General features: G+C 43.9%; 1 protein-coding gene across 7 annotated transcripts in view; it reads right to left on the minus strand.

The window, feature by feature from the left end:
• The window catches only part of WDPCP (WD repeat containing planar cell polarity effector), a 2,103,513-nt gene that overhangs the window by 169,117 nt on the left and 1,908,707 nt on the right, over positions 1-25,689 (minus strand). For all 7 annotated transcript variants that reach the window (XM_069234220.1, XM_069234221.1, XM_069234222.1 and 4 more), the window contains one exon: positions 14,671-14,827. In XM_069234220.1, the coding sequence (XP_069090321.1) occupies positions 14,671-14,827 (157 nt within the window). The remainder of the gene's footprint in view (positions 1-14,670; positions 14,828-25,689) is intronic.

The following is a 25,689-nucleotide window of genomic DNA, read 5'->3' on the forward strand; positions in this document are numbered from 1 at the left end:
TTATCTGTCACTCTTGAATGATTTGTTATGATAACTGCATCAGGGATTACTATTATTTGGTGGGCAAAGAAGGGAGGAATGGCAAGCTGTCATGCAAGAACATGGCAATGATTGCGTACAACAGAAATTTGGTGGTTTTCTTTATAATGTTTCAAACACATTATTCTGTATAGTCATATGCTCTGAGCTTTTCTTTAACACTTTTCTTTCAAATGTCTTATCCTGGACCGCGAAAATGGTTTAAACATCTGGTTGTTATTATTCTTAGTTTTTAAATGTGGCAATGTTTGCAAATATTACTTTGTCCACAACCATAGCTGTAATTACTGCAAACATTAAAACATCTTTTTAAAAAATAAGAAAATTAAATTTACTGCAGGAGTATGTACAAGAAAAAGTATCAAGAATCTTAGAAAAGTCTTGGGTATCCTGGAAAGATGGTAGTGGATGCAAGTCAGTGGCATTAACTAAAACGCATATGTCACTGCATTTTGGAGCTTACACACAAGGCAAGAATTAAACAAGCCAGTAAGATTAATATTATTTCCAATATGGTTTAGTATATCTTATACTGGAATGTTTAGTACTGCCAAATTGGTAATTTCCAAAATATGAAGTCACAGAGATACTTATATTGCGATGTGCACATTCTAGTCTTTGGTTTGCACCCCACCACAAAGAGACACCTTTGGCACTGGGCAATGCAGGGGGAAATGAAGTATGTATTAGGATGAATAAGATGTAAGGAGCCAAGATCTTCCTTCATTACGAAACAAAGATGTGAACCTGGAAATGGCAAAGATCATTCCCTCTTAAATGTAACATAATTACAGTAGGATGGTGCTGAGCGAACATATCCTATAATGTAGGCATAACTGCGCTCCATCTCCATAAACATTTCATACATATTTATTATAATAATGCTCATAAACTTGAGTGAAGTCTGCAAACATAAACACAACTAAAATGGCATTACTATACATACAAGAAGTTCTAAAATAAATGGTAAGTACTTTGCAAAAACAAATAAAACCGATCATTCAGAAAAAAGCTACAAATATTTAGTCCATATTTTAAAAGCAACCCAGAACTAACTACACTGCACATTTATTTTTATAGATGTGGAAAATTAATTGAAAATGTTACACACAAAAAACAATAATTGAAATTTAAAAAAAGTTAAATACGTTCTTTGTTCAAGTTACATAGGGCCAGATTTATCAAGCATTTTTGCATTCGCAAATGGTGTGAATGTCCGTCTGTGAATGCAAACATGCATTTTACGATTAATGAAAGGCATTTGCAGTGGGAAAATAAGAAATCGAAAAAATAGCGATTTTTTGCGAATGAGACACGAATTAGCGTGTCGCAAACAGCGTTTCGCAAATAGTGATATGATTTACCGAATCGCTTTATGCGAAACGCTAATTGTGATACAGAATAGAGAATCGCAGATAGCGATCTCCTAAATAGTGCCGCTATTTGCGAGATGCAGATTGCGACACGCAAAAACAGATTCGCAATGAGATGTAACAAAAAAATCGCAATTTGCGATTATTCGCAGAAGAACAAGTTACTTACCTTCGGTAACGCTTTTTCTGGTGGATACACTGACTACCTGTGGATTCCTCACCTTATGAATTCGATCCTTGCGCCAGCATCCGACGGAAAGTCTTCTTCCTAGCTGTCTACGTCGACGAGGACGTCATAATGGCACGGCTCCGCGTGACTCCGTCTGACGTCAACGTGCCAATAAGAGGTCCCCGTCGGCGTACTAACGTCAGTTTCACCTCACTTTTTTCGTGCCCTTGAAGCAAATAGGAGTAAACCCACCATGAAAATTGATAAATAATATAGAAAGATATACACACACAAAAACCTTGACCATTTAAACAATCCATTCTTATTGAGAGCTGAAATACATAAATATACAAAATAAATAGAGAAATATCACTATATACATATAAATATACATATATATGCGCTTTCATATATATAAATATAAAAATATAATAATAAATATTTAATCTAAATACTGCAAGATAAGAGTGTAACCAGGCAGGCAACGGGGAGGCGGGAGGGACCGTGAGGAATCCACAGGTAGTCAAGTGTATCCACCAGAAAAAGCGTTACCGAAGGTAAGTAACTTGTTCTTCTGATGTGTACAACTACCTGTGGATTCCTCACCTTATGAATAGAGTCCCAAGCAGTACCGCACTCAGTGGTGGGTGCCCACCTGATTACACTAAGAAATCTTGCAATACCGAGCGAGCAAAGTGACCGTCCCTCCTCATCTCAGAGTCTAAGCAGTAATGTTTCACGAAAGTATGGAGGGACGCCCAAGTTGCCGCTTTACATATATCTATCAATGGAACTCCCCTCGCCAAAGCTGAGGATGCGGATTTAGCCCTAGTAGAGTGGGCCCTGATACCTTCAGGAGGGACCTTTTTTGCCAAAGAGTAACAGATCTTGATACACAAGATGACCCACCTGGAGAGTGTCCTTTTCTGTACAGCTCTGCCCTTTTGCTGACCAGCATATCCAACAAACAGTTGCTCATCCAAACAAAAGTCTTTAGTTCTTTCGAGATAAAAACTCAGGGCCCTCCTAGGGTCCAACCTATGGAGTCTCTCTTCTTCTTTAGACAGGTGGGGAGGAGGGTAAAAAGCAGGAAGAGTGATATTCTGCCCCAAATGAAAAGGGGTGACAACTTTCGGCAGAAAAGCAGCCCTGGTTTTTAGAACCACTTTATCAGGGAAAAACATAGTGAAAGGGGGCTTAACGGAGGGTGCCTGAAGCTCTCCAATCCTCCTAGCAGAAGTAATTGCGATCAAAAAAACAGTCTTGAAGGCAAAATATCTTAATGGACAAGAATGCATGGGCTCGAAAGGCGAACCCATTAAGAATGTTAAAACAAGATTTAAGTCCCACTGAGGCATGTGAAAAGTAGTAGGAGGAAAGCTATTTACCAAACCCTTAAGGAACCTATGTACAATGGGAGACTTGAATAAAGACGGCTGATCCGGAAGGCAAAGAAACGCCGACAGAGCTGCAGAATAACCCTTAACTGTAGCTATAGCACAGCCTTTCTTCGCCAAACTAAGAGCAAACAAAAGTACATCTGAAAGGTGGGCTTTTAATGGATATTTTTGGTTCTCTCCACACCACAACACAAATTTTGCCCACCTTCCGGCATAAATAGACTTAGTGGAGTGTCGTCTGGACGATAGAATAACATCCACTACATCCGGTGGGAGAGAAAAAGAACTCAGGTTGCCCCGTTCAATCTCCAGGCATGAAGGTGCAGGCTCTGGAGGTGGGGTTGTAGAACCTGCCCCTGCGATTGAGAGAGGAGATCTGTCCTGAGCGGGAGACGGAGCGGAGGGCACTGAGAGAGTTGAAGTAGGTCTGTATACCATACCCTTCTCGGCCAGTCCGGTGCTACCAATATGACTTGGGCCCGGTCTTGACGAACCTTCCTCAAAACCCGAGGAATCAAGGGTATGGGGGGAAACGCGTAAAGCAACTGGCCGTTCCAGGACATCTGAAACGCGTCCCCCAAAGCCCCTTGCATCGGATACTGGAGGCTGCCGAACAACGGGCAATGCACGTTCTCCCGAGTGGCAAATAAATCCACCTGAGGAGTACCCCACATCTCGAAGATGTGGAGGACTAGATCCGGAGGGAGACGCCACTTGTGATCTAATGAGAAGTGACGACTGAGAACGTCCGCACGTACATTCAACACTCCGGCCAAATTGTTTGCCATCAAGCAAATCTGATGGTCCTGAGCCCAGGACCAGAGTCGTAGGGCTTCTCGGCAAAGAAGATACAACCCCACTCCTCCCTGCTTGTTTATATACCACATCACAGTAGTGTTGTCCGTCAGGATCTGAACTGATTGACCGCGAAGGGAAGGGAGGAAGGCCTTGAGTGCCAAACGTACAGCCCGCAATTCCAACAGATTGATATGCAACATCTGTTCCGCTGGAGACCAACGACCCTTGATCTCCAGGACCCCCAGATGAGCTCCCCACCCTAGAGTGGAAGCATCCGATATCACTGTGGCCACCAGAGGTGGCAGTGAAAACGGTTTTCCTTGGGAAAGGTTGCCGTCCACTGTCCACCAATGAAGATCCGCTACAGCGTCCCTGGAGATCTTTATTGAATCCCTGAGATCCCCCTTGTGCTGGAACCACTGTCTGCGGAGACACCACTGAAGAGCCCTCATATGCCAGCGAGCATGAGTGACCAACAGAATGCAAGAAGCAAACAGACCTAGCAGGCGTAAGACTTTGAGGACTGGAACTGCCGCTCCTCTTTGAAACAAAGGAATCAGCGCCTGAATGTCCTGTACCCGCTGAGGTGGGGGGTAGGCCCGAAACCTTGTTGTGTCCAATACTGCCCCTATGAACAGGAGGCGTTGAGAGGGCTCCAGGTGAGATTTGGGTACGTTCACCGAAAAACCCAGATTGAACAACAACTGCGTTGTCATTCGCAGATGAGACAACACAATCTCTGGAGACTTGGCTTTGATCAACCAATCGTCCAGGTAGGGAAAAACCGCTACCTCCCTCTTTCTGAGATGTGCTGCAACAACTGCCATCACCTTTGTGAAGACCCGGGGTGCTAAAGTAAGACCAAACGGGAGAACCGCAAACTGGTAATGTTGCGATCCGACCACAAAACGGAGATACTTCCTGTGCGACTTGATTATGGGAACATGAAAGTACGCGTCCTGCAAGTCGACAGACACCATCCAGTCTCCTTCGTTCAACGCCAATAGCACCTGCGCTAGGGTCAGCATTTTGAATTTTTCCTGCTTCAGGAACAAATTCAAAATCCTCAAGTCTAGGATCGGCCTTAGACGACCGTCCACTTTGGGAATCAGGAAATATCTTGAATAACACCCCTGACCCCTTTCCTGCAATGGTACCAACTCTATAGTGCCCTTTGCCAACATGACTGCAACCTCCTGTTGCAACAACAGAAGATGTTCTTCTGAACAAAAGGAGAGACGGGGAGGGAAGGGAGGAGGAAACTCCTGAAAGGAGAGAGCATAGCCCTTTTCCACAATTCCTCGCACCCAAGAGTCTGTTGTAATTGACCTCCATTGCTGCAGAAAAAGACTCAATCTTCCCCCTACAGGAGAAGTGTGACTGATAAAGTGGGGAAAACTAGGGCTGCTTCTGCTGTTGTCCACCAGAGGAGGATGAAGAAGAAAAGAGCTGCTGGGCTGGACCTCTAGCCCTACCCCTACCTCACCCTCTGAAGGCACGATAGGGCAGGTTGGCAGGTTGTTGGGCATAAGATTGAGACCTACGAAAGGCAGAACCTCTAGCAAACCCTCGAAACCTACGAAAAGGCCTGTACAATGTAGCAGAAGGGATCTGCAAACCCAGGGACTTAGCTGTAGCCCGACAGTCCTTAAACCGTTCAAGGGCAGAGTCTGCCTTGTCCCCAAACATCAAATGGAAGGTACATTAAAGTGGATTGTACATCTGACGAGAAGCCCGAAGACCTTAGCCAGGCATGCCTTCTCGTAGCCACCGATGTTCCCATGGCCCTGGCAATAGAATCCGTAGTATCCAAGCCAAATTGAATAATCTGCTGTGCAGCAGCCTGCGCATCCAAGAACAGGGCCCCAAAAGATTTTTTCACTTCCTGTGGCAGATCTTTCGCCATCTCCTTAGCAGAGTCCATTAGGGCATGAATGTATCTGCCTAGCACACAGGTGGAATTGGTAGCTTTCAGGGCCATGCTGCAGGAGGAGAACATTTTCTTCGAGGATTGCGCCATCCTCTTGGATTCTCTGTCTGTCGGAACACCAGGGAATGTACCGGGGGCAGACTTTGCAGAACATGATGCCTGAACCACCAAACTCTCCGGAGTCGGGTGACGAGATAGAAAAACTGGATCTCCTGGGGCACTTCTATGCCTTCTCGCCACTGCCCTGTTCACCGCAGGAGATGTCACCGGCTTTTTCCATAGGTCCATAATAGGCTCAGTCAAAGCCTCATTAAAAGGCAACAAAGGGTCAGCACTGGAGGAAGAAGGATGAAGAACCTCTGTGAGTAGGTTAGTCTTAACTTCTGCTGTGGACAAAGGCAAATCCAGATAATCAGCTGCCTTCCTCACCACAGCATGGAAAGAGGCGGCCTCCTCAGTAAACTTCCCCGGAGAAGCAATGTCCCACTCCGGGGAAGTATCCAAACCACTTGCAGTGGCAAGTCCCTGGAAATCTTCAGAAGGCTCTATCTCACCTTCCTCAAGCCTTCTGTATTCCTCTTCCTCCAGAAGCCTCAACGCCTTCCTTCGAGATCTTAAATGTGTCTCCAGAGCCGGCGTCGACAAGGACTCCATCGACGCCGATGATCTCAGACCTTGAACCGGTTCCGGAAGGCTCCCAGATTCAACCGGTGCCGGAGCCGGCGCTGGCCCGAAGTCGGCAGATGACCTCCTCGACGCCCAATGTACAGAAGGAGATGGAGCCGGTCTGGATGAGGCCACCAATGACGCCGGATGGCGCGGAGACGGAGTCGGATGAGAAGCCGACGGATCCACGGTCCTAGGCGAAGGACTCCTGCCAGGGGAAACCCCCGGCGCCAGACCACCAGGCTCTGTAGGGCAGAAGGGCATGAATGGAGCAGCCCTGTACGACACCGGCGAGCCCAAATTTAATGCCAATGGCCCAGTGGGACCCGCCGGTGCACCAGCAGGGGCCATGGATTGAAAAACAGCATACATCGCATTCAAAAATGCGGCCGGATCCGTCCCTGGAGTCGGGAACGCCGGGTATTGCTGTATAGACGTCTGGGGAACATCAGGATCCCTCGGCGCCGGTGAGAAGCGAGGACTACCTTGAGTGACCTCATAGACTGAAGGCGCCGGTGACAACCCCAGACTCTCCGGCTGAGGCGTGACCGTAGGACTCATCTCCCACGTCTTCTGGCGCCGTGACGAACGAGATCTCAACCTCGAACGACTCCTCGATCGGCTCTGCTCCGAACGGCGCCGAGAGTCATGACGGCACCGAGAGTCATGATGACACCACTTCTTATGTTTTTTGGGAGAAGCATGGGAAGAAACCTTCTTGTGTTCCTTCTTCTTTGCCTTGGCCAAGAAGAGCTTCGCTTCGCGTTCCTACAGAGCTTTCGGATTCATGCTCTGGCACGAAGAACATCCTTCCACATCATGTTCGGAGCTTAAACACCAAATACAATCCGAATGGGGGTCGGTCACTGACATCCGACCCCCGCATTCCCTACACGGCTTTAACCCGGACTTCTTCGGAGGCGACATTGTAACTTCAAGAGATCGCTACAGTTACCAACGGGCCAGGAAGAAAAAACCGTTGGAGTCGAATGCACAGAAAAAGGAAAAACTGACGTTAGTACGCCGACGGGGACCTCTTATTGGCACGTTGACGTCAGACGGAGTCACGCAGAGCCGTGCCATTATGACGTCCTCGTCGACGTAGACAGCTAGGAAGAAGACTTTCCGTCGGATGCTGGCGCAAGGATCGAATTCATAAGGTGAGGAATCCACAGGTAGTTGTATCCATCAGAATAGCCGTTTGCACACGCAATTTACCACAAATTGAAACCAGGTGATAACCAGGTGCAACCTATATAAAAAGGCCCAGAATGCCTCAGCCCTCTTCCACAATGGCTGCAATCTACATCATGGCAAGGAGAATGAGGATCTTGGCAGGTTTGAGGAGAGAGTAGAGGAGACAGGAACCCTTTTTGACCAGACTGAGGAGGAAATGTATGATAAGTACAGGTTAAGCTCAGCCATGATACTTGACCTGATAGCTGAGCTACAACCCATGCTGCAGCGCACAACACACAGGACCAATAGCAAACCTACACATTGGCAGGTATTATGCTCCATGCACCTACTAGCCTCAGGGAGTTATCAAGGGGTCAATAGCAGCAGCTGGAGGGGTATCACAGAGTGCCCGCTCTAGATTTTTCAATGCATTTCTCAATGCCATGCTGAGCTGAATACAACTGTACATAAGATTCCCCAACACCCCACAGGCATTACAACAAATCAAAGTTAATTTTTACCAGATAGCACAGTTCCCACATGTGCTAGGTGCCATTAATGGGACAAATGTAGCAATCTGTCCACCAATGGCCACCGAGTATGTGTATCGCAACCGTAAAAACCATCATTCTATGAACATACAGGTGATATGCAATGCCTCCTACCCCATTACCGATCTCGTGGCCAGATACCCAGGGAGCACACATGACTCCTACATCTTTCGCCACAGCGGGATACACAAAAGACTGCTAGGTGGGGAGTTTGGGGAAGGATAGCTACTAGGTAATTTGATAGTTCACAATAATGCATTGATGTAAGCATGACGTCAGACAGCAAATGTAATCATTTTACTCTCTGCGAATTCAGGAGACAATGCCTATGCAGTGCACACCTATATGCTAATGCCCTACCTGAGCCCTGCCACTCCAGCGGAGAGAAGTACAATGCTGCATATAGGGCTACCTGCAATGTTGTGGAGCGCACTTTTTGGGTTGCTGAACAGCCATTTCAGGTGGATCCATATGAGTGGAGGTACACTACAGTACAGCCCTGAGACAACATGCAAAATTGTGGCCAAATGTGCTATCCTGAACAACATAGCAACCACCAGGGGCATACCAGTGGAAATCACGGAGCCAGACTCAGATGAGGATGATGATTCCTTACCACCCCTTCTACCAGCCAACAGGACCAGTGCAGCAGAAGGCAGGCAAAGACGTGCTGACATCACGCGACTTTTGATGTAAGTAATGACAAATCCACTTCAATAATATGTATTTCAGTAGTTAGCATCTTTATTACCTTGACTTCAGGTAAACAATGTGTCATTAGAACATAGCTATTCACAATAGGCACACTTGATCTATTAACAGTGTCACACTATTAGCATCATAGCATGACTTTATTTCTACATGTTGAGGTGGTCCCCTGTAGCCCTCAACATCACTTCTTATGTCCACGCACTCCACTTGAGTGCTCAGTGCCCTCGCTGGCACCTCTAGTAGCAGGTTCACCTGTAGTACTGTGCCTGGCACTGCGACGTTTCGGATCAATCACAGAGACTGTCGGACTGCTGAGGCTAGAGGACTCCTCACTGTCACCAACACCCAGTTCGCTGGTTGTGGCACTGCGTGCTGTTTGCATGGCATCTACTACGTTGGTAGTTTGCACTAGTTCCTGTGCAATGTCCCGACTGCAATGTGCCATCTCCACCTATGTGGCAACGGCACGCCGTGATATCTGGGCTCTTGAACTTGGAAGTCGATTGACTGATCTACAGAAGCTATCAAACTTCGCCAAATATTGGTGATGGCGCCTGCACTGGCTGACACGCTCCTTCCGTATCTCAGTGCATAGTTCCCCAATGGCCTGTGTCAACTCCTTGGTGTTTTCAGCAACTCTTTGCTGTCCCTCAATCAGGGTCTCCAAGTGCTTGTTTTGTAACCCCATATTGCTATTGTGAGACACAAACTGTCTTCAAATGTTTACATTGCAGGCGCTGCACCTTCAGCATTGAAGCTTCCAGGCCTCCAAAGATTGATGGGCCCACTCCTTCTTCTGTGCCCTGTCTGCCTGCATCTTGGCACCTCCTGAGGGGAGTTGACTGACGCTGGCGCAGAGACTGCTGTCTTCCTGTGGGACTCGCCTCTGGTGGTGGTGTGGGTTCGTTTTCTGGCATCTCATCTGAGTCCAGGTTATACTCTGACAGTGGTAACACCCTTGCCCTGCGTCTAGTCGGAACAATACTGTAGGACTCACTGGTATTTGAGTCTGACTGTGGCTGTGTTTCTGCTTCCGCTACTTTTTGAGATCCTGCAGCAGCAGGGACCGAGTCATCTGCAGCATGTCAGTTCTAGCATTTGTCACAGATTTCCACAGTGTTGCTTTAAATGTACAATTAAATTGTGTCACCCTGAGCCGTTTGTGATGTTTCTCTATGTGGCTGACCACTATCTTGCTATTTATGTTGTGTATTCACCTTGGGTTGTGTACTACCACTCCCATAAGGCACTGTTGTGTTGTATGTAAGATGTGACATGGACTACTTTTCATTGTGCATCAAGCTATGTTCTATTTCCTAAGGGGCATGTGGACATGCACATGTGGGGATACACATAATTACTGGCCTTACCTTTGCTGGTGCTGGGTGTCCCTGAGGTGTCAATGTCAGTTACACCACTGACAGCTTCTGGCAGCAATGTGGACTCCACCAGGTCTTCCATAGGGGTCAACGGTGTGTGGGTGGATGGTCCGCCTCCGGTGCTCTTTGCCTCCCTAAGCCTGCTGGTCACCCTCTCCTTGGCACGGGACCGCAAGTCATACCATTGCTTGCGTATCTCCTCCACAGAGCAGTGCGCAACACCCACTGCGCATATTTTTGCCTGTAAGTCAGAAAAGAGTTTCCGCTTCTCACTCTTAGGTACTTGGAGCGAGGTCTTGCCAAAGAGTCTATCATGGTTCCCAACAACCTCCTCAATGAGCACCTCCAATTCTTTCTCACTGAATTTCAGCTTCCTCTTCCTGTCTCCCTTGTCCTTCCCATTGCCAGCATTGGCCATGTTGCAGTTTGATCCTGGCTTCCTCACAATGCTGACTCCATGATGCTGGGCTGTGTCTCTCTCACTGCTCCTATGGGTGTGGCATCTGGAAACAGCATGGGCTGACTCACTTCCTGCTTGTGATGTCATCAGGCTGTTCCAGTTTGCCGTTTTCGCTATTTGCGATTTTCAGTTACCGAATCGCAATTTTTTTTGCAATTCAGTATTTGCATCTTGCAAATAGCATTTGCGAATTTTAAGAAATCGCTATTTGTGATTTTCAAATTTGATACATCGCATTTTGCATTTCTAAAATTGTGATTTCTTAAAATTCGCAATTTGAAAATCGCAACCTGGAATCTTGATACAGCTGGCCCTTAGTCTTCTGGAATGAGTAAAGTGTATTGCTCAAATTTTGTCTGTGTGACCAATTATATAAAACTAAATGAAAGGCTAATGGAATGTCCACTTCATGTTTATTATGTTTACATAAGTATAGATTACTTCACACAGGATTAAACACTAAAGAACACACAAACACACATTCTTACATACACAGAATAAACATTACATGAACACACTACAATCTGATACACACTTACACCTTCATACAGATCACTACACACTCCTGAATACAAAAACTCTACTACAGAGTACACGATCCCAAATAAGCACACTTAACTACACACCTGCTGCACACACCTTACTACACACTGTCTGACTATTACTAGCAAATGGCACATTTAAGTTATCTCAATGCATGGAAGGATTATTATAGTTAAAAACGTGTGCATCTCTTTCGATGAAGACAGGATTTTTCCATCCAACAATATCAATGAAAACAGATGACACTTATAAGGAAATGCCTCTTTTTGCATGATCTTCCCCAAAGTTTTAGACTTATGTTGCTCGTTTTTCAACTATGAGGGTGCATTGAGGTCTGCTAAGCAGAACTCAGTGCTAGTGCTATGACCCTCTAATGTATAAGTTGTTTGGCTCATACCCAATTGGCTTACCTTAACTTAGTTATAAGTCCTGTGTATATGGTACTAAATGTACCCAGGGACTGTAAGTTAAGATGTCTCTTGGGGCCTTCAGCACTTCCTGTGGCACCTTGAGTATGACAAAGGAAAACATGTCCCCCAACCATAGAGCAGTTTAAAGCTGCTAACTTGAGTTTGCCATTTAAAGCAATGGCAAAGCCCAAACCTCTCTTTTTTAATTTATATAGGTCACTCCTACAGCAGGCCTATGGAGTCCTAAAGCAGGGTGCAGCATATTAAAAAGTAGAACATGTGCTTTACATGTTTTAACTGTAAAAATTTGTAATTGTCGTTTTTACTGTGAGAGAGGCTAGAAGCCCCATTGGCGAGTACAGGTTTACATACTGACAACTCAGCTGGTTAAACTTCTGAAAGGGACTACTAAAGTTGATACTTCAAGGTGTCAAACAACTTGTTACATTAAGCCTGATTTGATACCCAAAGTCGAATTTAATGTAACTTTTTGCAACATGTAACTTTTAGAAACTTGACACTCTTGTGCTCAAGTTTACCAGTGGCCATTTGCAGATGCTAGCCATGTGACAGCCATCTGCCTCCCTTTGTAGACGTGGAACAGACTCCCAGGACAGGTGACAATAGAGGGTTGCCACTGGAGGGGTTGTCCCAGCAGGAAACTACACAGGGTGTTAGCTCAAAAGGCGAGCGTCAAAGGGGACGCTGACTTTAAAGGCCAAATGGTAAACCCCCATGAGGGGCTACTCTTATTTTGGTAGACAGGTTGGTGTCAGGGACAGAGTGAGGAATACACAGGTCAAATGTTTTTTTTTCCATAGGTATGCAGCCCCCAGGTAGCCACACTTCTAGGAGGGTCTGCACACCAACAGAATGGTCCAGACATCTTGAAAGTGAGCTGAATAGAGCACACTGGGATAGCTAGATGCCACACTTCACAGGAGTTTGTCATCAGGTGGAAGAACCTCAACGGATAGTGATGGTGACCTCCCGTAAGGGCATTTCTGGGCATGAAAGATAGATCCTTGGGTCCCAGAATTCAGACCTCGCATGGACTGGAGAAAATGACCAAAGGTGGACTGTCCTGCTGAGCAAGGACCTGCACATGTGTGTTTGGCCGGCTGGCCGGCTCAGGTGGCCAAGGACGCATGCGCACTTAGGTTTCTCCAGCCTGGCTGTGTTCAAAGCTGGCCTGGAGAGACTGCACAGAACCTAGGGCTGTGTTTGAGCGGCAGTCCGCATTAAAGCAGCACCAGGATTGCTGGTGAGCCTGTGCTAGTGTCCCAGCCGTGGATGATGAGACACCACTAAAGGAGCGACGAGCAAGGCGGCAGGGACAGAGTAAAGCTAAGAGTGTTTTATTTGTATTTCCACCTTGTCTCTGTCCCCCTTACTCTCCTCCCCCCCCACTCCTTTTGTCCCCTCCCTCATCTCTAGTTATAGAGCGGCTGCCGCTGCTTTTGCCCCTCCCTTTACATCAATCACCAAGTCCCCCTCCACCTCCAGCACTCCTGTAGTAGTTGCGGGGCTGTCCAGCGATAGGCCATGTTCGTTTTGCAGATGGGGTGATGGTGTAGACTTTACGAAGTGCTGTAAAAATGCGTGTAGTGGGATGTTATGATAAGGATTTTTCTCCAATCATTTTGACAGCAGTCTGAAGAGTCTTATTGGCACGCCCATCTGAAAGTTCATTCCCTAATCCAGGAGCTAGTGATGTCATCAGTGCGGGAGTAGGGAAGGCAGGAATGTTTCTAAATTAATGTTTAAAATATATCACTTTTAATACCTCTCAACGCTGTGATATAATGCGATGTACTAGGGAAATGCCTTAGTGTTTAAAAAAATTATGCTTCTTTTAATTTTGAAGAGACTTTCTCTTATTTTTACATGATGTTCGTTTCATGATTTAGATGCCAACTATATTCAGGACTCGGCTCGCGCACTGGCTCTTGAAGCCAATCCAGGCACTTGGTTTGGCTCTCCCTTTTAACTTGTTCGTCCTCCTCTGAATTGCACGCTGTACACTCATGTCCCTTATAGCCCACCCAGAAACGTCATTAATGCTCCACAAGGCACAGAGTAAGTCAAAACTTTAAAAAAAAAAAAAAAAAATCCAACAAAGTGGTTTTTCATTTCTAGCATTTCTCTTGGTTGCCACTTCACGTATTTTCAGAAAAAGTGTAAAACTCCTACAATAAAAGGACAATTTCCTTCCCTCATTATCCTAGTTAGCAACAAGTTTTAATATCCGAACTACAACACAACAGATGACCGAAAAAATGACCACCCGTGATGAAGATGCTCATGTCGTTTTTTCCAACGTGCTTTTCATCTATTTTCCCATCAGAGCTCGAAATCACTTTTAAAATGAGAAAGTTAACAAAAGTGACGATGCCTTCGCATCACTGTCTCTGGATGTCTAGTATTTCGCTTTAGAAAAGCTGAAGGGCATCCTGACAAGTCTGTAAACTTCTGACTACGCATGCGCCCCGTCAGGCCTCACTGCCTGCCAATTGAAAAGAAACCTGCATCATCAAACCCTTTCAAGACGAGGCCATTTATGTGCCGAAATGTTTCCATCGAAAGCACCTGAACTGTGAACGACGCTAATATAAAATGAGAAATATATTCTATTTGACACCTTTGATAGTCAACGTATGTATTTTCGTATACCGTGCCATTTAAGCACTCACACTGTTAAAGAATAGATGCCACGTATGAATATTTCCGCACAAAAGAATCTCTTTTAGAGTTAAAATTCCTTCAAAACCCATTTCAGTTATCTTAATAGAAAGCCAAAAGAAGCCGCCTGGTAATGAAAACTCTTAGGATCCCAGATTGTATGGAAGTCTGTAGAAAATGTGCTTAACCAGTCAATTGCTTTCGAACACCACGCTGTATCTTTGCATTCAGTCAACTGGAAATATTACCCATTCTTTGCCATAAATTCTGACAAAGGCATTTCGAACCAACGGCCTGTAGCACCGGATATTGCATTCACAAGCACCATTACCACCCCTTCTCTGCAACATGAAATGCCGGAGCCACCCAGCATATCTCACCTGCTAATAGAAATGTTGCCTGCTGCCGTCAGCAAGGCACGGTGGCTGCTTGAACCAGAGGGAGGCCGGCTTTCCGGACGTGCCTCCTCCCCTCGAGGAGTCAGGGACAAGTCAACAAAGGCTTCGCCATCCTCTCGGTGCAGGGGGGCCAGGAGCTCTACGGAAAATGAAGGCACAACGTGAGCTTATCTGGCCCACGACATAAGACGCATGCATCTTCACAGCTCTTGTAGGGTGCTCACACAATCTCATTACATGCACATTTCCCATGAGAAGTTCCCATTACACTGACAAATAAATGATCTGAACAAGTATTAAAAAAGCAGAGTAGGCAGACTGGATGACTAACTGGTCTGATGATTACAGTTCACTGTTTCTAGCTGGGCTGGTATACATGCTGCAAGGATGACGGAAACAGCATTTGGAGTTATAGAGCAATAAACTGTACTCATTTAATATAAAGCTTGTGAGACTCTCCCAAAGAGGCTGTCTTTTTAACCATAATCAAACATTTCTCTTTTTAAAAATAAATAATTGAATACCTATGTATCTGCAGAACTGCAGCAGTATTTTTTAATTGCATTATCTGGTTTTGTTATATTTTTGTTATAGTACAAAACTCGTGCATATACAGATATTTTTCATACAGCGAGAATCCCATTATCATCCACATGCTTAAAAAGCTGCTCAGTAGGTTAAAGTGATCAGCTGGTTTGGTGCTTTCATTGAGACCTACAGGCCAAATGATCGAAACCCAGCAGGACTAACGCGTTCTTCCATCCTTCTAAAGTCGATTCAAGGAGTACCAGAGTTGATTTCCAATAACATCCTTTGAATTCATGTAAATGTATATTTTATTTTTTTAAAACGACACCATAGACAAACTTACCACGCATAAAATAATAGGACTAAAGTATAATAATTGTATCAGTTTAGAAATCAGACTGGGTTGGCAGTGGGTCCGGTGGCGTCATCTGTGTCGCCAGTGGCATCTTTTGTGGCACCAATGGAGTTGACTGCGGCACAGAGATCTGCTGCGTCCCGATGCCGAAGTGAAAGGAGCTGGAACAAGTAACAGAGATGGAGTCGACGACAGGAAGAGCTTGTAGGCCACTGGCCGGCTGGGAGCTGGAAACTCTCCCCCCAATGCCATCTGTCCCTTGAGGCCACTCGGCGCACACGCGGGGATCATAGCCTTGTTGAAGATGCTATATATGGCATTCGGAAGCAGAGATGGATCCATCCCAGATGTCGGAAACAGGTGTCCATACTGGGGCCTCGGAATCGGTGCCACAGGTGGAAGAGTGGCTGGAACCAGAGTTGGACCAATTGGAGGCACTGGCGCAAACGACTTTTAAACACGCCTCTTCTCTTTTTATGTATTTTCTCTTTGATGACTTGGAAGCGTGAGGAGATGGAGACTTTGATCCTCGATGAGATTTTCGCCTTCCCAGACATTCATCCCGCACTTTAGCCATGAATATCTTAGCTTCTCTTTCTTTAAAGCATCTTGGGATGCATTTTTTGACAGGAGTCAATGTTGTGGTGAGATCCAATGCACCACAAACAGATAGAATGAGGATCCATGATGGCAATCTGACTGTCTCAGTTTTGACACAGCTTGAACCCGAATCGTTTCGGAAGCAACATTCTGAAGAAAAGTGTATCTATTAAGGTAAGAGAACGAGGAAATTGTTGAATAACGTTACTTCTCCTGACAGCTGAAGAACTTCTCATCGTGTTGATGTCACAAGAGACTGCATGCCGTGTCGAGATGGAGCTGGTGCCCCGTATTGGCGTAGGAGGGCTATCAAAAAGTTTCCTAATCCAGACTGATGCTGGGTATAGTCAAACAGAGATGAATCTGGAGATAGAAGGATCCATTAGAAACTTGATTTTCATCTCCCATTAAAACACAGACATTATGGAAGATCATATTATTAACACCCAATAACAAAAAATATTTTTCCTTCTGAAGCACCTTTTACCTCCTGGATCCCCAGAACAATGTGCAGGGGGGTCTAGGCAGAGGCGGCTCCTCCCTTAGGGTGGAGGAGTATCGCCCCACCACCAGCAGAAGCAGGAGCGGGAAACCTTTAGAAACAAAACGACAATAAACCCTGTGTACTGTTGTTTTATTTCTAAAGGGGCAGGGCCATGGGGGTGACGAGCAGTGATGGGAGTGCACAGAGCACCCCCCCTTAGTTCGCATGTATGTTTGGCCGCCCATCTCGGGCCGGCCAAACACACATACGCACAAGGGCTCTCTCTAATCCGGCACTGTCTAGCTAAATTGGAGAGAGCCGGTACAGGCTCCCAGCCTGCGCTGGAGCACCGAGCCAGGGCGCGCCAGCCAATCATAATGCTGCTCTGAGCAGCAGCATGATTGGCACAGAGCAGGCTGGGAGGCAGTGCCTGGAGTGTGGCGTCAGCAGCGCGTCGACTAGATAAGTATAATTGTTTTGAAGAAATATATATATATATATATATATATATATATATATATATATATACACACATATATATATATATATATATATATATATATCTATAGATAGATAGATAGATTATTTTTGTTCTGCTTCAACCCGCTTCTGCCCCGCCACACTGCAGAGTCACCAACCGCGACAGGTACTAGGCACTATATGAAATGGCATTACATGAAAAGAGATCTAGCTAGAACATCAAAGTTGAGGGCAGCAATCAGTTTTTGGGTTGATGTGACAGATTACATATGCATAGAACATCTCAATACTGAGTGTATGCAAATCACTTAACTCGATTCATATTCTTAAATGTTTCCAGTTTTTCGTTAATTTTAGTCTGTAGGTATGACAGATATAATCCAGCTAAACTGTATAATTGGAAACCACAGAAATAAGTAAGAACCTGCTCTGCTTTTGGGCGCCTAACATTTTATTGTTGAATATGAAGTTTTAAACCAGCTAATAAATACCATTTATCTTTAATCATTTTCAAGTTGTCAATGCTTAATTTGTGCTTGTTGTTTCCGGTGCTGAGCACTGGCACTTATTTTTGCAGACCGGGACTCATTCTTCTGCCTCAAGCATTCACTGTGAGCTCTTGTAGCAAAAGGCACATATGGGAAAGATAGAGGAAGAGAAAAGCAAAAAAAGTCACAAAGTTAGAAAGCAGAAAGCTGCGAGAGCGAGCTGGAGGGGCAGGGTGTCAGTAAATAGATGAAAGAGGCCCGAGATGTCTTCAGGGTTGCTCTGCCTTGGTATTCCGTGTTCGCACATTTAACTGCAGCAACCGTGTGTTTCAGAGGAGAGCTTTGAGCACCGGCACCTTTTTATTTACAAATTAAGCATTGCTAAATGTAATATGTACATTGTAGAGACATACACAGAAGAAGACTCCAGGCAAGTAAAGGCTTCGTCCTTAAGTGAGGTGTTTATTGCATGACAACATATGACAGCATACTCGTACATCAGGAAGACAAACAACTCTGTCAACCTCCGCTTCTCCAACCTATATATATTCTCCCCTGCCCTTTCAAATATACACCCACTTCGCGAGGCTATGAGTTTGTTCATTTCCAGTAAGGCATCATATGAAATAGGCACGAGTGTTACACAAGGATGTTCCTCTCGTGACGATTTCATTTACAACATGACAAAATACAAATGTAAACACATTCACACAAGTGTGAGCATAAACTGCAACACGTCACACTTGAACACGCAACACATCATCCACCTTTTTTTGTGTCAAAATAAAATCCTGGAACTTCATAGGTGGACGACATGACCTCAAGTTCCTGGGAGCAAATTTGACAGCATTTTGTGCTCTGGCATTGACTACCTCATTCATTCCTATGTTCCTGACACACTCCAACTCAGCCACATAAAAAATAACATTGCTTCCATGTTTGTCAGAACTGAGTTCCTTACCTTTGAAAAGCGATACCCTGTTAAGGTTCCAGGCACTTCACCTACTTATACTGCATTCCTGAAAACATCAATAACTTGTGTGAGATCCGACCAGCTAGCAAATCCTTTACCGTCCATCCTCCCCTTTTTAAGGCAAACCATATCACCAACTTTCACAACCTGCTTACTTACAACCCCACCTCTTTTTTTTAAGTTCCTGTTTCATTTTAACCTTAACTCGGCTTCGGATATCTTTAAAATTCACCTCGGCAGTCTCAATGTTTCTTTTTACTTTATTCTTCAACTACCAGGGAACTAACCTTGTAGTCGGTTTTCGCCCGTGCAATAATAAAAAAAGGCTTACACCAGTCACAGAGTTGAGTGAAGTTCTGTATGCCAACAACATAGATTGCTACCCATTTTTCCAATTCAAACCTCTTTTCACAGACAACTTGTTTCTTTGACCACATGGTTGAACATCTCAACCTGACCATTCGCTTTGGGATGGGACACAGCAAATTTCTTTTGCACACTCTGCACTTCTCCAAATAATACTCCATATATTTACTAATAAACTGGGGTCTGTTATCCGTTACCACTTCCTGGGGAATGTCTTCTCTACGAAAAAAAGAATCTAAAAACTCTACTACATTTGCCGAAGTAACATCCTTTACCATTTTAATCTCAGGCCATTTTGTGTAATAGCCAACTAACAAAATACCAAAAGCCTCCTGTCTTAGTAACACAGCAAACAGGACAATAATATCTAGACCGAACTTCCTCCATGGTCCTCTAGGAAACTCAATTGACTGCGTTCAGTAAATAAAGCTTTAGCTCTCTGCATTAACACACCACCCAGTCCACAATTGCTGGCATCGACCCTGATCACGCATTGTTTCCCTATGATGAAGCATTAAGACATTGTGCGTTCACAATTAGTCCCTTCAAAACTTTGAATGCTGCAGTCATACTATTAGTTCATTCAAATTCTGCATTTTTTAAAATAAGGTCTGAAAGGATCCACTTTGAACGCATAGTTCAGAATATATTTTGTGTAGAATTCAGTTAGCCCAAAGAATGCTACTAACTGCTCCTTGTTGGTGGGAACAGGCGCATTAGTAATGTTTTCTACATGGTTGCTTTTGGGTTTGATACCATTACCACTAATACAATGCCCCAGGTACATAACCTCACATTTGTTAAATTTATCTTTTTCTGAACGTAAAGTTAGACCCTTTGATGCCAAAGCCACTAAAAACACACCTTAAATTATTATCATGCTCTTCTGCATTTTTGTCAAACACCAGTATATTATCTTGAAAGGCTATACCCGCCTTTAAACCTTCAAGCGTTTCTTTCATTAACCTTTGAAAACAGACACTGCACTAGCAAGGCCAAACAGCATTCGACAAAGCCTAAACAATCCCCCTAGAGTGATGAAAGCTGTAAGGTTTTTGATTCTTCATCCAAACACACTTGGTGGTAGAAATTCGCTAGGTCCAAACTAGAGAACACTTGTGCCCCAGCTAGAATGGTCATCATTTCATGTAGTTTGGGAAGAGGATGGGCATCCACCAAAATAGCATTATTAAGACTGCGCAAATCAACACAGAGTCTCCGTTACCCAGAAGATTTAACTGAAATCACTGCTCGAGACACACATGGTGATGATTCTACAGGTTCATTGACTTTTTTCACACATATCACGCAACATATCTTTAAGTTTGTTCCTTCCTCATCCTATGGCATGATAGAATAGCATTGTCACTCAATCTGATGCAATGCTTAAATCCTTGCTATTCCCCCAACTTGTCACGGAAAACATTAGGAAATTGTGACTTTAATTCTTGAACAAACTTGCTGATGTCACCATTATTAGTGTTAGGCACATTACTGACGTTAAGGGGATATCCAATAGTGTACACAGGAGCATCTGCCCTTGGGTCCAGACTAATTCCTATTTCTTCCTGGTGTGGCCAACTCACTAACAACTGCCCACTTCTAGCCACATACATTTTCCCTTAAGTGTGGCGTCCATCAAACTCTAGATGAGCCCAAAAATAGCCAAATAGGTCAATCTTATGGCCTGTGTATCTACCCGGTGGCACATCTGCAGCCAATAACATTTGATTAGGCCATTTCTCCTTAATTAAATCATGTGATATGATTATGTACCATGCACATGAATCTACGAACAAACATACACCCAGACATTCCATAGAAATTTCATGTGACGGAAATTTAGCTAGACTTTTTCCTCCATTAATGTTCAACACAGTATTGATATTATGTTCATAATTATCATAACTACTGTCATAGTCATCATAATTTTGTACCACGTTCACAGTCCTGGGAACTGACCTGCACACCCTACCAAAATGCCCCTTGTTACAGTTGGAACTATTTTTTTCTATTGTAGGACAACATTTTGAATTGTCCAGATGTCCACTACCACCCCTTAGTACAAAACTATTGATTATTTTCTTTCAGCTTTTTTGCCATTTCAACGTTATATCCATTTTTTGCTTTATCTAATTTCTTTGTGTCTGAATTTTCTTTAACTTATATCCATCCTTTGATACACTACTTACCTCATTCTTTTTATTGCTCTTTATTTCTTGAACACATTTTTGAGAATGCTAAATAGCTTTTGCAATTTCAATTGTAGTATTGAAAGACATGTCACTCATGATCTATAACCTTTCCTGTATCTTCAGATTATTAGGTCTCATCAACATTTGATTTCTTACAACGTGCTCATACGTAATATTGTCGAAATCGAAAGTCACAGCCAGAGATCTGAGTGTAGATACATAATCTTCTATAGATTCATCAGAGTGTTGTTTTCTAGAGTAGAAGGTGAACCATTCCATCACCACATTGGTTTTCTTACCATTTTGTATAGACAACTGGTTGAAAGCATATTAGTAAACATTCATATCACCAGGATTGACCAAACTTTGTAAATTCTTAAATTCTTTCAAGCCTATCCCACCTAGGCAATGTTTTAAAAGGGCTAGTTTTCTTTCTGGTTCACACTCCTCCCCCTCCAGAACCTCTACATAGGATAAAAACACTGTCTCACGTGTTTCTCTTTCCATAGGTGATTCCCCGGGTGTAGTAAGAAAAGACAGAGGTGGCACAATCCCATACATAATGCTATGTAAATTGTTTGCACAATGTTAGTACTCTTTAAGCAATTTGTAAGGTTCTTAAAACATATGAGCAATACTTGTTAGGCAATAATCAATAACAACAAACAAGGGTGTGCTGTATATTGTGACTGATAAAAATACTTAAAGTAGTCACCGCTGTCAATACTCAGCAGGTGTGAACATCACCATTGTGGCACGCGCTTGTAAATCCAATGAGTAATGAACACACCTCCTGGTGGCCTGCCACTCTCGGAATCGCTCCAACTCCCACCGACCACGCACGAAACCTAGGATTCATCTTGGACCCCTCACTATCCATGACCCAGCAAGTCAACGCCATCTCCTCCTCCTGCTTCAACACCCTCTGCATGCTCCGAAAGATCTACAAATGGATAGCCACCGAAACCAGAAGAACAGTCACCCAAGCCCTGGTAAGCAGCAAACTGTGACTAAGGCAATGCCCTCTACGCAGGAACGACGGCCAAACTCCAGAAGAGGCTGCAATGCATCCAGAATGCCTCCGCAAGCCTCATCCTGGACATCCCCCGCCACTGCCACATCACAGACCACCTGAAAGACCAGCACTGGCTCCCAGTCAACAAGAGAATCACCTTCAAACTCCTCACCCACGCTCACAAAGCACTGCACAACACTGGACCAGAATATCTCAACAAACAACTCTCCATCTACACCCTGACATCTCCACTCCGCTGACCTCGCCCTCGCAACTGTCCCACGAGTCCGCAGACCTACAACCGGCAGTAAATCATTGTCACACCTCGCTGCCAAAACGTGGAACACTCTTCGTACCCACCTGCGCCAGACCAAAGACATCCTTACCTTCAGGAAACTTCTCAAGACCTGGCAGTTCGAGCAGTAGCAGCACCTCCCGCCCTCCTCCTCCCCCTCCCTTCCTCAGCACCTTGAAACCCTCACGGGTAAGTAGTGCGCTTTACAAATCCCCTGATTGATTGATTGGTTAATTGATTCAATACTTCAGAGGTGTGCGGATCACTGTAGTATATTGCGCTGGAGCGTCAGGCAGGAACTCAGTAATAGATTATATTCAAATCAACTAGGAAATAAAAGGAAACGCTCCCCAAATGTTCCCCTAGAGCTATGATAATTCACTGGTACTGGTGAACTGGTAGAAGCTGGCAACATACCACATGAAATATTGCCTCTCAGTAGCTCAGTCCACTAATGAGAATGCACGATAAAATCCAGTGACTTCCCATTCCAATTGGTAGGGTGTACAGATACAAATAACAAAGTTCCTTCCTCCAACCGTAACGGCCAATCAGAAGTTTCAGAGTCTGAGAAATATCCACTCACGACTCTAAAGATTATCTAATCACAGCTGCTCTGCAGAGCAAACAAGGAAGTATTTTTTTGGGTGAAATTTTTACCTGTTCGTCACTAGTGTAATAAGTGTATCTTACTCACACACACAGAAGACTCCTGCGAATAAAGGCTCTGTCCTTAAGTGAGGCATTTATTACATGACAACATATGACAGCATACTCATACATCCGTAAGACAAGAAACTGTGTCAACCCCGTGTATCCAACCAATATATATTACCTCCCCAGCCCTTTCAAATATACACCCACTTTGTGAGGCCATTGGCTAATTTATTTCCAGTAAGGCCATCATATGAAAGACACAAGTGTGTCCCGCTCGTGACTATTTAATGTATAACATGAAAAAATACAAATGTAAACATGTGCGTGAGCATAACCTGCAACGTCACACTGGTGCACGCAGCACTAAGGAATCATGTCACTTTTTTTTGTAGATTTAACAAGAACATATGACATTGGCTTTTAGAACTAAATTGTTAGACTACTTGGTGCTGAGCTGGTTTTGACTTTGTTAAATGTGCACATCAACATTTCATGTGGAGGACTATCAGAACAACTTAATAGATCCAAAGATAGTTTCAGCAATAGAACTGTCTGTGCAAAGATAACCTTCCTGTGTCAATTAAGGCAGATTGGACTTTCTATCACAGAACAAAGTACATCTGTGCATTCCTGTCAACTCAAATGTAAATACAACTAAGACATACTCTCCATAAGCATCATGGACTAACACTAGAGATCAGGAATGTGGAACTCCTATCGCTCTGATGCTCGGGACAGAATGTTTGGGGTCAAGGGCAACACGTTTTCTTGTTTTTTTTTTTCCTTGGGACAAGTAGGCCCAACCCCCTGCAGCACAAACCCTTTGGCTGCCAGTTTACAGAGAAGGGAACTGTCCACAGAGGTAATATGTGTGTCCACATGTTAATGCTGTTCGAACTTGCATTTATGGTTCATTAATTAAATGCTTTACTATTATTATTATTATTATTATTATTATTATTATTATTATTATTATTATTATTAGGGTGAACGCTGTGAAGAAACGTTTTAGGGTCACACTGCATTACTGAGTGGTTCCAGTAAAAAAATTAAAAAAGTGTACACATATTTGAACAGTTTAACACTATGAGGCTAAGTATAATGTTCCCAGAATGATCTTTGATTAGATGCAAATGTCTGCAGAAGCTGTAAGCAAGAGTGATGATTCCTTGCTTTCAAAATAAAATGTTCAGAAAAAAACGTTTTGCTATAATGAAATTTTAGGTGCTATTTCTTTGAAGCTTCATTTAGTCATTTAGTAAACTATGTTGATGCATGCTAGTATTTCCAAAAAATATTCCTAATGGAAAATCAGTGTCACTATTTTCAACAAGATAATGGGAAGCATGAAATTAAACAAACACTGGCAAAGCCAACCAATCTGACTTTTATTTTGGGAGTCTTTTGATTTAGTCAATGTGTGCCTTGTTTTGACATGGCTTGTGTAACACTTTATTGTTGTGGGAGCTGCCAGGTCCTCACTGTTGTAACAAACACTGGGAGAAAGAAAACGTTTTTGGTCTCAAAAAGCACACATTGCACACAAAGTCCCCCAGGCGCCTCCTCAGCACAGCAACTGCCCTGAGTGAGTCTGGGGGAGGAGGGAGTTCAGGGGATGGGGGCTAGAACCGCTATATTATCTACAGGAGGGCCCACTCCGGGTTTGTTATGCCACTGATTGCCACAGTAGTTCCTGGCACTGAACAAAACTACTTTGTGTGCCAATATCCTCCTTATGGAAGAGCAGAACGCAATCACTCGCAGTAAAGCCAGCTGATAGATAGAGACAGAAATAGAAGTTAAATAAAAACAAAATGTCTTTGTTAATGCCAGACCTAATTAGGGACCCAATTCTTAAATAAAGTCACAAAAGTGCACGCATGGTATATGTCTTTGAATTAGTGGCTCTCATGAATTCACAAGAACTTACAAGACCAGGAAATCGTACTCCTAGAAAATATTTGTGAACTGTATTTTAGCACAAGCAAATATTCATGTGTAGATTTGCTCAGGTGAAAATCTATTGAGTGTTTACAAGTTCACTTTCCCTCCACCCACTTTTTTCCCAACCCTGGAAGAACTTCTACTTCTGCCATTGTCAGGAGTACATTTCTGGCCTTTCTCATGAAGGGAAAAGATCAGAGAAGAGCTGGTGAAAATCCTTAAAAAATGCAAGTTAGTAAGTTTCCAGACTAAAAGGCATTCCAACCCTGGAACTATTGTTTACTGTTTCCTCCAAGCACAGTATGTAGATCAGCGGAAAGGTGGCAAAATAAGGAAATTACTATAGTAGGGATTGAAATTGCAAGTATTCAAGCCCTACTATAGTAGTAGCCCTGGCATAATCTGAGAGGCTATTCTAAGAGCTCTTACATAATGAGATTGCTGCCATAATATGTTGGCACACTACATGGCACCAAAGGGATAAGTAATTTTTTATAGGATGTATAGATTTAAGAAGAAACCTTTCACATGTACCAGTATATATTGGCAGAATTTTCCAACGTACCTAGAGGCACTACACATTTAGCAGAGCTCTTATAGTACCTACATTTATTTAAAAAG

This window comes from Pleurodeles waltl, chromosome 5 (genome assembly GCF_031143425.1).
Source record: "Pleurodeles waltl isolate 20211129_DDA chromosome 5, aPleWal1.hap1.20221129, whole genome shotgun sequence".
In the NCBI taxonomy this organism is placed as follows: domain Eukaryota; kingdom Metazoa; phylum Chordata; class Amphibia; order Caudata; family Salamandridae; genus Pleurodeles; species Pleurodeles waltl.